The sequence below is a fragment of the Trachurus japonicus genome, chromosome 19, assembly GCF_045865225.1.
Source record: "Trachurus japonicus isolate A0001 chromosome 19, Traja_1.0".
In the NCBI taxonomy this organism is placed as follows: Eukaryota; Metazoa; Chordata; class Actinopteri; order Carangiformes; family Carangidae; genus Trachurus; species Trachurus japonicus.
The window spans coordinates 6,379,480-6,395,684 of record NC_140925.1 but is presented as its reverse complement, the minus strand read 5'-3'; the positions used below and the strand labels follow the sequence as shown (position 1 = coordinate 6,395,684).

The 16,205-nt window shown below is 42.7% G+C and overlaps 1 protein-coding gene across 38 annotated transcripts in view; it reads left to right on the top strand.

Moving 5' to 3' along the window:
- The window catches only part of LOC146967258 (ankyrin-3-like), a 167,762-nt gene extending 152,023 nt beyond the window's left edge, over window positions 1-15,739 (top strand). For 36 of the 38 annotated variants that reach the window (XM_085762432.1, XM_085762420.1, XM_085762434.1 and 33 more), the window contains 2 exons: window positions 685-816; window positions 914-1,484. In XM_085762432.1, the coding sequence (XP_085618558.1) occupies window positions 685-816; window positions 914-1,068 (287 nt within the window). In that variant the 3' untranslated portion in view covers window positions 1,069-1,484. Of the gene's footprint in view, window positions 1-684; window positions 817-913; window positions 1,496-6,785; window positions 7,483-8,303; window positions 8,500-9,383; window positions 9,468-11,238; window positions 11,323-13,600; window positions 13,856-14,430; window positions 14,494-15,348 lie in introns of those variants that run through there. The other 2 variants (XM_085762401.1, XM_085762437.1) reach the window with 2 other exon arrangements.
- Window positions 15,740-16,205: the final 466 nt, after the last annotated feature.

The window sequence follows — 16,205 nt, the reverse complement described above, 5'->3', positions numbered from 1 at the left end:
CAACGCGAGCCGCCGTAGTCGCGTGCCTCGCTGTCTGGTGACCGAGGGAGTGAGTGCTCGGCACAGGGAAAAGAATCTAATCCATATTTAATGTGCGTTCCTGTTGCGGAGCTGCAGTGAACGAGCAGCTCTGCTGAACATCACGTTCCCCTGGTTTCAGATTTATGACCCGTGTGCTCGCCTGTACGGCAGCGTTTCACTCACTATCACTGCATTATCTTTAGATCATGTTAGGCAACAACAGCTGTTAACCAAAGGAGCAATAAGCAAATATACAAATAAGTACGGTGGTGATTTCAGTTTCATAACAATATTTCTATCACCTCTTTGCAATCAAGTGCAGCCTGCAGTGTAAAAACCAGCTGGAAGGTGAATGTTATTTGATATGATGCTGCAAACTTGAAATCTAATTTTAAATGTCAGCCTCCTCTTAAACTGTATGTTTTTTTTTCTTGCTAATTATCGCCGCTGTTTTTTTGTTTTTTTTGTGTGTGTGCACTGCTGCACACGTTAGTATTTCCCCTGTGGTGCACTGTGCAAATTGTGTGTCAGTAAACACCTCTTCATCAGATGGCTGCCAGTTTTCTAGCACCGCTGCGTTTGTGAAAACATTTTTAAGCCGTCACCAGGCCGACAATAAGATATTCACCCACTGTTACTGTGTTTGTTCGTGTGTGGTTGCAGAGCTGGCCAGGGAGCTGGATTTCTCTGTGGATGAGATCAACTTCATCAGGGTGGAGAACCCCAATTCCCTGACAGCACAGAGTTTCATGCTCCTAAAGAAATGGGTGCACAGGGATGGTAAAAATGCCACAAGTAAGCAGAGACACAACTTATAATTCATATGCAGCTCTACTTCTATCAGATGTTCAGATGATTTTACCTCCTCTCTTTGTCTCTCTCTCTCCACTAGCGGACGCTTTAACCGCGGTGCTGACTAAGATCAATCGGTTGGATATTGTGACTTTGCTGGAAGGGCCCATATTTGACTACGGTAACATTTCAGGCACACGCTGCTTTGCCGATGATAACGCAGTATTCCCGGATCAGTCCGATGGTAAAGTGTAGCCCACCCTAGCTGAACTATCAGTCTATCTCTCAGTCTATCCCTTCACCCTTCTTCACCTCCTCTCTCGGCTCAGATAGTCAGACCTGACTGTGCAAACTTAACACAACAACAACAACAACAACAGAACCAATCGGGCCTGAGCAAAAAAAACAAACAAAAAAAAAACAGTGGAAGTTAATTTACCAAAAGTCGATCAAACAACTTGATGCTCCAGCAGGTTCATTGAGCTCATAGTTAATGGACCGTCAGGTAATAAGAGCATTAGTGTTCGTCTCTATCGAGCAGTCACCCCAGTCAGCTTGTTAGTTTTCCAACACTGGGCAGTGCAATGCATTTGTAGCACTCAGTCATTGGAACATGAATGGCAAGTGATTATAGATTTTTTTTTCGGGTGATGATCAATAACATTTAAAAAGAACAACAACAACAACAACAACAAAAACTTTACATTCACTTAATCAATGATTTTTAATTGAGGGCAGGAAAATTTGTACCATTACAGGTGCATGACACTTTTTAAATGTGTGTGACTGTTTTTTGTAAATTATGTCCAGAAGCATGGTCAAATGAGATGAACCAGTGTCTCTGTCCCATCTGATCAATGTATTGATGATATCGATTGATAAATGATAATGAATGAAGCACATTTTTCAGCTGGGACGGAGCATTGGTTCAGAATTTGGTTAAACAATAGTTATGTTTATGTGTATGTTAAAAGTTTCATCGATTTGTGCTATTAAAATACATAAAAACATAATTATTACAACCAATGTATAACAACAGCATGTTCGCTTTAAGCAGTACAACTAGTCTCTTCATCCTTTCTTTCTTTATTTCTCTCTTTTTCTTTGTAATTGAAATTTAATTTAAATGTGGCAGACGCTAGTTTTCTCTGATTTTGACAGACCCAATGAGGGCCGTTTCAGAATCTGGAGAAAATACATTATAGATTATTTTAATTTAAATTAGCCTGTTTAAAGATACAGTGTGAGGTAAAACAACAGGAAGTACTTTTAAAGTACTTTGAAACACTGATGTAGTTTGACAAACTCAGCTCAGTCAGATCTGAACAGATTGTGTGTGTATCACAAACATGAAACACATATTTATATATTCACAGGATGAATTATCTCCTCATGTATCTCAATAAGCTGCTTGAAAATCAAAACAAAAAGAGAATAATCTTGTTTTTACACCCAGGGGTTCACTGGAAACAGACTGTGTTACTTTTAATTTGCCAAAATATTTCAAATAATAAATATTTTAGAAATAAATTAACATTTTCCTGCTGCAGTTTCCTTGTAAGTCACAAAAACAAGGAAACAAACAGCCCTAACAAATAAAAATAAAACTCCTCCTCACACACCCAAGACTAAATTCTGAAATGGGCCTCGTTGCAGATTTGTTAAATTTAGTTTTGGAAAAAGTCGTCTGAACACAAGGATCAGTGTTTATGTTGATCACAGCTGATCTTTATGTGAAGATGAAACCAACATTTAACAGATAACAAAAAACAAAATGCATGGCTACAGCTTCGTTTGTGTGTGTGTGTGTGAGGAGCTGCCTGTACTGATGTTGTCGGCTTGCACTAATACACTCTTAACACTCTTCAAATGGGTGGAGCCTTTTCAACACATCAGCGCACCGGGGGAGTTGTGTAGGTGTGTGTGTGTGTGTGTGTATGTATGCGTATATATATATATATGTGAGTGTGTTTGAGAGTGTGCAATGCGGCTCACGTTGAGCTCCGCCCCCTCGGACGCCGCTCCACATGGGTTGAAAACGAAACACCTCTTTTCAAAGTGTCCAGTGTGTAACTCTGTTGTGTCACTGCTGGTCGCTGTTACTCCAGCTCTCATCTCCTGGGTTTCCTCCTCCGAGCCGCCCAGCCTCTTCGCTCCACTGCAGCTTCTCCTGCTTTGAGACCAGCAGACTCCCCGCCTTCCTCCTCCTGCTCCTCCTCCTCATCTTCCTCCTCCTCCTCCTCCTCCTCCTCCTCCTGCTGCTGCTGCTTCTGAGTGACTAACTCCTAAAGCAAATCCCCCTGGCAGCGCTAAACACCACTAACCAGCTAATTCCCACCAGTGGCTCTAATTTTCTGCTAACTTCAGCTTCTTCTGGATCCAGTTTCCAGCTCCTGCTCTCCTCACCCCCCCAACTCCCACTCCCACTCCCACTCCCACCCTCCCCACTGAGATCATCAGGCTGGTTAGAGTAACTATGGAAACACAACAGCGCCCCCTGCCGTCCACTAACAGCTGCTGCAGCTGCAGATTCCCTCCTGCCCCAATACAAACTCTATGGCACCATTAACAGCTGCTGTGTAGCAAACATTAACCATGACTGAGGATTTCTACCATCTTATGGAGGAGTTTTTAATCTATATATTCTTTAATTACACAAAGATTACATATAGATTGTTTATTATGTAGATTTTATCATGACAGAAATCACTTTTTCTGATACATATATGCTTTAATTTCAACACAATCTTTCTGAAACTGAATTATATCCTTGATAATGTGGTGGAGAGTTTTTTTTTATGTATAAAATGGTTAAATGGAATAAGTGAATTATCAGTCATTTAATGTCTGAGTTGAAGGAATAGGAGTGAGGGTTATCTTTGAAAAGATAAACGTAGACATACATTTATCAATTTCTATTTTTGGTAAATAATTAATTTCCCATTTACAGTTTATTAAAAATGGTTTGAAACTATAAAACTACATCATATGTAAAGGATGAAAACGTTCTGTTTAACTGCAGCTGAGCGGCTCACTGCCTGCTGCTGACCTACTGTGTTAGTACAAAATATATAACACACAGTTTATACTGTACTGCAGTAAAAAGTTGGGACTCAGCAGTTGTTGGAAAGGATCTCTGGAGGATTTTCTTTTTCTTCTTCTCAGTAAATATGTTTTTTTCCCCAGTTCCCTGCAACTTCTAACTCGCAGCTGAACAAAACTTTAGTTCACCCAGATCCTAAACCCCCGTCCTCCTCCTCATGCAGAGTAAAGACTCTATCTCCTCTCCTGTTCTGGATGTTTTCCTGGATGATGCACAAAGTCTGTTCTTGCTTCGTCTGTTCGGATCAGCAATCCCATGATTCTGGTCTGCAACGTCTTTGCTTCTGCAGCAGCTTCTTCAACATTAAGCCTCTGCGTGTCGTGTCTTCATTTCACTGTCTGTGCATTCATTCATCCGTTTGTTTGTTTGTTTGTTTGTTTGTTTAACTGCTCTGTTTGTCTTTTCATTCAAGTCTTGTCTGATTGTTGTCGTTCTCTGTTTGTTTGTTTTTCTTGTGATGATTGAAATAGCTCCAAAGCTCCTCAGATCTCCCACCTTCCCTCTGTGTCCCCAAACGTCTCACCCTCTCACCCCTCCCTGCCTCGCCTCCATCTCCTCCTTCTCCTCCTTCTCCTCCTCCTCTCCTCCTCTTTTTTTCAGCCACATCACTGCTCTGTCCCTCCCCTCCCCCCCCGCTGTCCCGTCTCCCTCCTCCGTCTTCAACTTCCCGTCTCCCCCGTCCACTCCTCCCGTTTACCTCCTCCCCCTCGCTCCCGTCCTCCCCCACTTCTTCTCTCTGCCTTACTCCCCTCCTCTTCCCTCCTCCCCTCGAAGTCCTCTCAGCTTCTCCACCTTCTTCTCCTTCCCCCGTTGTTTTCCTCCCTCCCCCCTCTGTCTCTCCTCGCCCCCTCCGTCCTCCTCCTCCTTCTCCTCCTCCATCGCTCCTCTCGTCCTTCTCCCACCTCCTCGCTCTGCGTCCCCTAAATCCATCAAACCGTCTCCCCTTCTTCCCTCTTCTTCTCCATCATCTCCCTCTTTTCCTCCACCTCCTCCTCTTCCTCTTTCACTTTCTCCCCCTTTCTATTTTCCCTCTCCTCCCCCCTCTCCCTCTTTAACATCTCCTCCTCAGCTTCCTCCCACTTCGACACCTTCACCCTCTTCCTCCCCTTCATCCTCCAACTCCACTCTTTCTCCTTCCTCCTCCTCTCCTCCCTTAGATCACCTCCGCTCTCTTTCTCCCCCGTCACTCCCCCTCCCCCCCTCCTCTTCCCCTCCTCCCTCGCCCCTTCCCCCCGGTGTCCCCCGTCACTTCAGGCGGGATCGTTCGGTCCCTGAACTTTACATCTAGACGCCTGTTTGTCGCTCTGCTCTTCTCCTCCTTCTTCTTTTTGCCTTTTTGTTTCAATCAACACAACTAACTAACCTACCTGGACTCAGCTCAGGCTTTGGCTCATTAACTGCAACAATCAACTGAGCTGATGAGCTTGTTTTAAAGTGCTATAATGAAGACCCCCCCCCCCCCCACTCCAAACACCCTCCTCGTTAACTTCACAAAATCAGTAGCTCTGGTTTTGACTCTGTGGGTCTGAAGTTAAGTGCTTTAACAAAAAGGCTTCTCTGATTTAAGTGCCACTTAAACACAGTTCCTCCAGCGACATTACAGTGACTGACTGTTCATTGTAGATTTTATACGTAGCCTATAAATATATATTTATGTGAAGTTTCTGTCTCACATTTTTTTAATATTCTTCTGCCTTTGGTACTTTTTAATTTCTCTGTTTCCATCTCTTTGTGATCTGTTCATGTGTCTCCTCTTGCAGAGCTGCTTCAGCAGTCACACAACGCGTGTTTGAGTAAAAACATGTTAAGTTGGAAACTTGAAGCTGTAATCAGTATTAAGTGATTTGAGAGGCAGCAGAATAAGCTGTAAAGTTAAAGCCTGGTTAATGAGTTAGAAAACAGCTGCTTATTCACTCATCCAACAACTTTAGCATTGATTTTAATGATGGAATCAAGTTCAACATCCACCTTCTTGTTGCTCTGTTTTGGTCTCACCCAGCTCCTAAATATTCACCAGCTGGTCACTAACTTCATCTAGCTGTTGATGTCTATTACAGATGTGAGAAGCATCACCAAACCCTGTAGTTCGTCTGCACTCTACAGGTCTGAGATCAGCTTTTTAGCCACATTATCTCAACATGAGGCAGATGAAAAACCATTGACAATCCACATTTCTATCAGGAATAAACAAGAAGTAAACACAATCATGGACACAGTGGAGCATTAAGCTCTTAAAGGGATAGTTCAACATTTTGGCAGATTGGCCCATTGCCATAATCCCTATAGTTTTAGGAGTAGGTTTGTTACCTTTAATTGTCGGTGCAAGCTATTTTTAGAACAGCGGAGCAGAGCCACGAGCTGCTCAGAGCTACGCTACAGAGGCTAATGGGATTTCTTGGTTTCCCTCATCAAACTCATCAAATACACAATCCAACAACTCCAAAAGAGCCACATAATTAAATTTAGTAGAGAAAAACAGATCTAAAATGAAAGTTACAATTAAAAATACATTTACAAAGTGGACACTCTGACTCCTAATCATTGAAAATGTTGCAGGATGTGTAAATAGACAGATGTTTATTACCTACTTCCCTTCAACAGCTGCATAAAGTGATGGTTTGTTGCTCTTCTCTGCTGCCCCCCAGTGGCCAAACCAGTCACTGCAGCTTTAAACTTTGACTTCCTCCTGTGTGACCGTTGAGCCAGACGCTGCCTTTAGATGTTACAAGTGTTTCTCATTTCATCACCTCCACCACTCTACCTCTCCTCCTCCTCCCCCCCTCCATTACCCCCCCTCTTTTTCCTTTCCTCTCCTTCCTCTTCGATCCCCTTACCCTCTAATCCTCCTCTACTCCTGCCATCCACCCAGGATACCACAATATAGATCTGGAGCTGCAGACCCCCACAGAGCTGAACTACCAGCCCCCCACCCCGCTGCGCAAAGACGACTTCTTTAGCGAGGGCGAGGCTAGCTTAGACTCCCCTAGCAAGACCACGCTCACTAGACCTAGCGACCTCTCCCTCACTCAGACCACCACCAGCACCAGCAGCAGCGACCCGGTAACGGTCGCCCCGGCAACGGTCGCCACGGGGCCCACCATCGTCAAGGCAGAAGACACGACCCTGACCCTGACCACTGGAGGACAAATGGTGGTGGAAGAGGAAGAGCTGGTTTCTTACGAGAGGCCGGAAAACGACAGGAGAGCGGTGGAGAAACCGGGAAAAGCAGAAGATGTGGAAGCAGCAGCGGAGGGAAAACAAACGGAGGAGGACGCAGCCGCGGAAGTTCCTCAAGGAAACGGGAAGCAGGAAGGAGAAGAGGAAGAGGAAGAAGAGGATGAGGAGATGACGCAGGAGCGGCTGCAGAGTCTGCTGGAGGACATACAGCTGGAGGGAGGCTTGGAGGACGAGGAGATGACGGAGGAGAGGGTGAATGCCATCCTCGAGCAAGTACGGCAAGCAGAAAAGGACGTGTGTTCAGTTCCAGGTTGGAGAGGCGAGATGTCGGACGCGATCATCGCAGAGTCGTCGTCGTCGTCGTTGCTGCACGGCGTCGCGGAGGGAAGGTAGGATCTGATAACGATAAGATTATGATAAAGATTTTATTCTGTGGGTAATGGGGGCGGCCAGTGGTGGACAGTAACGGAGTACATTTACTTGAGTACTGTACTTAAGTACATATCCAGAGGATTTGTACGTCACTTGAGTATTAGATTTATTTGGTACTTATTACTCTTACTTGAATACATTTCCAAGACAAATATTTTTACTTTTACTCGAGTTAATTTCTAGGAAGGCTGAAAAGTACTCGTTACTTTCAGGTCTACTCTTTTTTTTTCTAAAATCCTATTGGACACAAGCTGCGTTTGTCAAAGAAGGAAACCCTAACCCCTAAAGGCAGCACATCAGTGCAGCTGGTTTCAAAGAGAAACCAGAGTTACTAAACAAGAGTTAAAAGCTCCTTAAATTCATGTAGAAAAATTTATAGTAATTCATTGATGTGAAAAATAAGACATTTACTCTTACTCTTACTTTTACTTAAAGTAAATTTAAAAGCATGTACTTTTGGATACTTAAGTACCTTTAGAAGCAAGTACTTTTATACTCTTACTCAAGTACTGGGGTCGAGTACTCTGTCCATCTCTGGGGGCGGGACTAGATAAGCTTTTGCTTCTCCCGCTTTCCCTTTCGGCCATGTTGTGTATTGTATTATTTGAACTAAGATGAAGTGTGATGATGATGATTTAGTTGACATGCCCGAAATAAACAAATAAATAATAAAAAAATAAAAAAATAATGACGTCCTGTCTCCCAGTGTTTCACAACTTCTTCTCCTCCTCCTCCTCCTCCTCCTCTTCACTGTGTGTGTTTCTGCTCCCTCCTCCAGCCCGGAGAGTCCGGCTGATTCCCGGGAACAGCAGCGGCCGCCGGCGGCTCAGACCGACGCACAGAACGGAGGTCAGAGTGACGCCGCCAGGAACGGGAAGGAGAAGAAGAGGAAGGGATCTCAGGAGGACAGCAGCACAGCGGGACCAAGCCGAGGATGGGAGGACGGAGGAGACAGGTCCCAGCACAAAGTCCAGGTGAGAAGTTTGTGGTGGTGACTTATCCAGAGACATTCGAGGGTTTAAAGGGATAGTTCAACATTTTGGCAAATTGGCCCATTGCTATAGTCATAGAAGTGGGTTTGTTACCTTTAATTGTCGGTGCAAGCTATTTTTAGAACGGCGGAGCAGAACCGCAAGCTGCTCAGAGCCACGGTATGGAGGCTCATGGGATTTCTTGGTTTCCCTCATCAAACTCATCAAATACACAATCCAACAACTAATAACGAAAGGTTACCAGACAGAGTTGTTTTAGAGGTAAATACAGAGACTGCTTGCTGAAAAACTGTCCCTGAAGGCAACGTGCATCAGCGGTTTTGCATGAATTTACCTCTAAAACAACTCTGTGTGGTAACGTTCTGTTATTATCTCATAGCGTGGTGAATGTGCAGGTCACAACTTGTCCACCAGAGTGTTTTGGAGTTGTTGAATTGTGTATTTGATGAGTTTGATGAGGGAAACCAAGAAATCCCATGAGCCTCCGTAGCGTAGCTCTGAGCAGCTCACGGCTCTGCTCCGCCGTTCTAAAAATAGCTTGCACCGACAAATAAAGGTAACGAACCTACTGCTATGACTACAGCTATTATGGCAATGGGCCAATTTTCCAAAATGTTGAACTATCCCTTTAAATTCTGTTTTCTTTCTCCCAGTTTCTGTGAATCTCGAGTCATTTCTGTGGTGAAAACATGTCAAACTCACACTCACAAACACACTGGGTTCATTAAGAAGAAGAGGAAAGTTTATTTATAAAGCACCTTTCCCAGACACAAACACTCACAAGGTGCTGTACAAAATAAAGTGCAATAACACATAGACAAACACAAAACAACAAGTTAACAAAATGATTCATTAACGTCCGTCAGGGCCGAGTCAGAGCTGACGAGTCCGGCTCTGACGAGGAGACCACTGTCACCACCAGGGTGTACCGCAGACGGGTCATACTGAAGGTGTGTGTGAGTCCGTGTGTGTGTGTGTGTGTGTGTGTGTGTGGTGGGCTGCAGGCAGTGTGCAGTGAACTGGCATCCGAGCTCGACAACAGTTGCCTGAGTGTGTTCGACAGTATTAGTGTGTTTCATGGGGAGAAGGTCTGAGAGTGTGCTTCTGTGCAGATGTGGATGTGTGTGTTGTGTTGTGTATCATAACATGGGAGTGTGTTTGTAAGAATGAGACACTGTGACAGAGGAATAAACGTAACATTGAGTTTAAAAAAAACATGAAAATTTAAGAGTCAGATTATCAAAAAATTGTTTTTACACTCACTCTTTATTCTTTAGTTTATAAATCCTGAAGTTTAGACATAAACAAACTGAGCTGCCATGTTTTCACCTGGTTTTCTTCTTCTGTGATGATTTATTGTCACATTCAAATTTCAAATTCTTTATTTTTAAAAAGGGACAGTGCACATTAATCAACATTTCTGAATAGAAAGTAAATGTGCCCGAATTAGCTGAGGGCTAATTTTCATCGGCAGACCCTTCACCAAATGGAAATATTGATAATAATAAAAAAAGCAATTAAAACAGCATAGATTTGCCATTAATCCATGCAATGTATGCTTTAAAAAAGCAATCAAAACAGCACACATTACATAGATTAGACATACAAACCAATCACATTGGCCAATACACTGTACCAAGAGACAGGACTCAACTCATTCAACACTTAGGTAGAATAACACTCAGCTGCATACTCAATACCATAAACAGCTACAGGTAGAATAACACTCACACATGGAGGATGGAAACACATATTAATACACATTTTCTACCGTCAGCTTCATGAGATTTTCCACAAGTGGACGGAAACCCAACTATAGTTTCACAGGAGAGTGTGTGTGTGTGTGTGTGTGTGTGTGTGTGTGTGTGTGTGTGTGTGTGTGTGTGTGTGTGTGTGTGTGTGTGTGTGTGTGTGTGTGTGTGTGTGTGTGTGTGTGTGTGTGTGTGTGTGTGTGTGTGAGTGTGTGTGTGTGAGTGTGTGTGTGTGAGTGTGTGTGTGTGTGTGTGTGTGGATGTTTAGCTCGGCCGTAGCGTGAAGTGCTACTCACTGCTTGTTGGTTTGAGCCACTACATCCGCTGCCGTGCTGTTTTTGGATGTGACGTCGTTGCTGCTGCTGAACAGTTTGAATCCGAGGCTGCATCTGTACAGGAGCAGACATACTGTATGTCCAACTGATGGACACAACAGGTGTTTTATTCTCTCAGCAGGTCATTTGTCTTTGTGTCCTGAGACTGAATATTTAATATGTAACTTACAAAACAACTTTTCCTTGATCAGTCTCTGTATAAATGCAGCCTCAGACCTGAGTGTGATGATGTGTGGGTTTTAAATTCTCTCTTGTGCACGACACAGGTGTGAACGTCATCAGGTTTGAAGCTTTTTTTGTCGATGTTCTTGATTTTTCTTTTTTGATGACGGTGATGATGAAACAGTTTTCTGACGTCTGTCTCTTATTCTGCATTTTCAAGTCAAGGTTGCAAAATGATATGAACAAGTTTGAGTCAGCTGTCACGGACTGGATGGATGATGAATATTTACTGCTTTAAAAACATCAGCATAAAGAAGGAGAAAGGAGAAAAATGAAATTAAGCCTTTGACTGAGGCTGATGTCTGCCTTCTTAATAACCATTATACATTAGAAACCTTTCCCTTTACCCCCCATCCCTTCGTCCCATCCCTTCATTTCTTTTATTTTTTATTTTTATTCAACCCTTCCCTCAGGGAGAGGAGGCCAAAAACATTCCTGGAGAGTCTGTGACGGAGGAGCAGTTCACAGACGAAGACGGGAATCTGGTCACCAGAAAAGTAACTGTCCTCACCCTCTACTAATCACCTGTCACATCCCGATCCACACACACACACACACACACACACACACACACACACACACACACAGGGCCGTTGCTAGGAATTCTGGGCCCCCTTAAAGAATACTAAAGTGGGCCCCTCCCCCTAACTTTTCCTTTTTTTTTCTTAGACTACGTATGTATTATCGTTTTTTATTTAGCCTTCTTTGTTTTGATGCTAATGCAGCATTACACTGCAAAAACTCAAGTATCTTAGCAAGAATATTTGTCTCATTTCTAGTCAAAATGTCATTTCTAGTCAAAACAAATCTCATTATACTTAAAATAAGACACATCATATTAAAAGTAGCTTGTTTTTAGACACTTTTTACTTCTTTCAAGCAGATTTTCACTTGGAATAAGTAGAAAAAAATCTGATAGTGGAGCAAGTTTTTCTTCCTTTTTACAAGCACAAAAAACTTACTTTCACTGGCAGATTTTTCTATTTATTGTGAATTTAAGTGAAAATGATCTAAAAACAAGTTAATTTTTAGGTAATGAGTCTTATTTTAAGTGGAAAGAGATTAGTTTTGACTAGAAATGAGACATTTGGACAAGAAATAAGACAAATATTCTTGGAAAGATGTTGTACTATAGTCAGGGTCTTACGCAGAATAAATCAGTCATACAAAGATTAGACTACTGGGGTTTTTTATGGGCCCCACTGGGCGCTGGGCCCCTAGAATTATCATCACCTTTCTCCCCTATACAACGGCCCTGCACACACACACACACACACACACTTACACAGTCATATTTCAGATGGATACCTGCCACCATACATATATATGAGCACATGAATCTCATATGTTAGGGAGAAACTCTGAGGTGTTGCAGGAAGAAGAAAAAGCACAGGAAGTCTGGATGCGTTATACTGAGGAAGCTTATTAGGGCTTGATCGATCAAAAAGAACAACAGAAGAGTCAAGGGGCCAGAGCACAAGTTCAGATTCTTATACTGGAAAAGTGGACAGAGACTGCGAGGGGAGATGTGTTAAAGTAACAATATGTAGCCTAGTTTTTCGACCATTCAAGTGGTAAAAAATCGGTTAATGATGATGGTTACAGTATGTGAATTTGTTGATGGGCCGGTGCCGGAGGAAAGTGTGGGTGAAAAAAAGTCATTATGCTCAGGTTCTTGAAGTCATTGTCTTTATATCAAGTTGTGCACAGAGTCTCCCACAACAGAGTCATGAGAGAGCAGCTCCCTGGACAGAGAAAGTCATCAGTTTTTAAGCAGATTGCAGAGTACTCATAAGACACGTCATACTGCCTAGCAACAGCCCCGTTATCTCTTACGTTACAAGGTTTTCAAAACTTAACCTCTCAAAGCTGTTTGCATGCCTCCACTATCTTGAAGGCCGCTTTGCTTATCAAAACTGGACAGGTTCTCACAAAACAAGACAGGACATATGATCAACATTGTTAAAAAGCGAGAAGTGTCCCTGTACATCATGTGTGGGTGAGAGGAGCGGGGAGACCAGGCTTGAGCTTTGTGTTGAACAAAATCCAGCACAGAGTTGTGAAATTCTACAACACCGGTCCAATATTTAGGCTACCCGTGTTCTTTAAACTACATAGTGTTGCTTTAACATCCTATTGGCTATAGGCAAGGCAAGGTTATGTGTATAGCCCAACAGTTTGTATCAAAGGGCTTTTACACACCCTTCAAATCAAATGAGGAAAAACTCCCAAGAAACATAAAAAACAGGAGAAACCTCAGGGTGAGGATGGACAGACGTGCAATAGATGTTGTATACAGACAAGAAAACAGTTTATAACATGGAACAAGGAAAAAACATGGAAATGGAGCTAAAGAAAGACCTGGGAGCTTCAAGTTTGCAGGCTGGACCATATACAGGAAAGGGTTAGAGCAGGTCAGCTTAATGGGAGTACTGGATGAACCGGAGCGCATAAGATGATAGGAAAGCAACAACACAACATGTTATCACCTAGGTCTGCAGCTGTGTGTGGAAACCACCAAAGAGTGAGATTTAGGATGCAAAAGGAGGGAACATGGCCTTGGTGTGTTCCTGGGAGGAAGAGCAGGGCAGATAAATAACTGTCTGTAGCAGCAGCTGCATCTCAGAGAGGGGCATAGGAGATTCAAATTCTTCTCCAACATCATGCACCTACACACACATCCATGTACCCTCCCCATCTTTCTTTTCTTTATTTCTGCATCCTCCACTTCCTCCTCCTCCTCCTCCCCCCTCACGTGCTTCTGCCTCCCAACAGGTGATCAGAAAGGTTGTGCGCCGAGTGTACAACTCTGAGGAGAGGAGGGAAAGTGAAGGCGAAATTCTTGCAGAAGAAGGAGCTGCTGGTGGTGGTGCTGCTGCTGCTGGTGGTGCTGGTGGTGGTGTAGCAGATGCTGCTCCTTCATCAGGAGGAGGAGGAGGAGGAGCCACAGGGGGGAAGGGCAAGAGGAGAGGGAAGCGCCGACAGGGGGGCCACAAGTCTGGAGAGGAAGCCCAGAGAGGGAAACAGGAGGTTGGAGTTAGAAGCAGCCGGTCGCCTTCACCTGCATGAGGCCGGATGTGAACTCACTAATGTGCAGCTGTTAGCAACATTAGCTCGTGTGTGTGGACAAACTAAACACCAACATGTTTCTCATTTTCTCTCACATCATCTGAGAGTTTAAGAACCAGCTTTGGTCATTTTATTCACATTTAAGGCTCCTTAGATTAAATCTCCTCTATGGAGCTGAAACAGAGGTTGTGGTTTGCAGTGTATTTGTTGTGTTTCCTTTGTGTCGTCACAGCTCGTCGATTGGGCCTAAGAACGACTAATAACACAAGTGTTTGGACTAATATAGACACAATAAATTGCTCCTCTTTCTCTCTTTTAACCTGTAACGATGCAGCACGTGTGATTTGTATCTGAAAATGATTTGTTTTCCTCCTCTGACTCGTCTCTTGCAGCATGTTGTCTGTGATCTGTCGACGTTCAGTAGCTGAGCTCAACTCTTCTGCTTCATTAACACGAACTCAGTCGGATTTAAGTGATGAAACACACTAACGTTTACACCTCTTTGTTTTTTTTAATGTCTGTGGACGAACCTGCAGCCTGGAGACAAGAAACAAGGGAAGAAGAGTCAGTCGTAACAGAGGAGCTCTGAGCTGAACCTGGTGAGAAGACAAACACATCATGATTATGATGATTATTATGTTTAATATATTTAATAACAGTTTTATACTCTGGGAGATTAGTTGAATTGTTTTCTTTGTTTGATGAAGATGAATCTCTTCCTGTTAGCTTAGCTTAGCACAGAAACCAGAGACATATGCAAATCCCACTTTGTTTGGACTCAAGCTAAGCTAAGATAACAGAGTATCTTCTTGGAAAAAGTTAACAAGAAGTTCTTCCAGATTTCTGACTTAGTGTAAAATTCATACAACTCTTAAATCAATTTGTCAGACTTTTATTTTATGAATCCATCTGTCTATTTCCTCTGTTAATCCACAGCAACACTGGGAAACAGTGAAACGTCCCACTGAAATGTCCTTCACTGGAGTCCAACTGTCAGCTGAAAGAACAATCAATTAATAAAATAGTTACTAATCAACAAATAGATTAGTGACTACTATTACTGTGGAGTTAGAAGCTGACGAAAATGTGATTTAAATACCAATACATTTAACCACCTCATTATCCGGTCTGGTTTTATTCTGATGATTTACAGTGTAGTTAAACAAGCTCGTTAAGAGTCTTAAATTTAATTAGAAGAATCTGCAGAACGAATCACAGCTGCTGTAGTTTGAGATTGAACCGGTTTCTCATCCAGTTCTCACCAAGAAGATGAAAATCTGTCGATTATTATTGATCGTTCACTAATGAAAATGTCAGAGAATAGCCAAAGTTTTAGTTCCCTCAGTTTAAAAATGTATTCGTTTGAAATTAAATTAAAATAATCTTCAGATATTTGGACTGAGATCCAATCAGCACATCAACATTAATCTGTGACGTCTCCACATTTTGTCCAGGTCCACCTGACGTCCACCTGCGACACCACATCCACACCCTGGGAGGAGGAGGAGAAACAAACTGGAGCCCCCCGACCCATCCACCTGAAAACGAAGAAGCCTCGTCAATCAAAGCCAAAACGTGTCTGAAGCTTTCACTTTAACAACGCATGGTTTTCAGCAAAGACGACGCAACAACAACAACAACAACAAGTTACTTTTCTTTGATTTCGCATGAGCATGTCACCAAAACTCACTCACTGTCAGGAAAAACAACAACACGGAGGGACACGCATGGACGTGAGAGCTGGAGCGGCGTCTGCCACCAAAGACCAGACGTTGGCTGACACGGAATAACTAAAAAAAATAAATAAACTTTAAAAAATAAAAATAAAAATAAGAAGAAAAAAAAGCAAACTGCTGACAGAAAAGGAAACTTGTGATTCAATCTCTCAGACACTCGCCTTATATGGTCTATTTTTTCCTCCTGGACCCACAGTACTGGGCTTGTACCATGTGGTTCTTTTTTAAAAAATGAAATAATATAGTAAATGGGTGATTTTTTTTGTTTTGTTTTTGTTTTTGTTGTATATAAATGACATTGTATAAAAATCTTTAAAAAAAAAAAAAATCAGTAGCTTCACAGATTGTTTATGCACTGATTTGAGTTGAAGCTTTGCAGAGTCGCTGCGTTTGTACGGATGTCGACACCGATCGACACCTGACGAGCTCTTTCTTCCTCACTGAATTATACAAAGGAACAAAAACGACTGTAACGCGAATGGAGATTTAAAAAAAGAAAAGAAAAGATAAACTACAACAAAACAACGACGACAACAACTGCTTGATTTTAAACAGAGGACGTTTCTTTGAAAGCC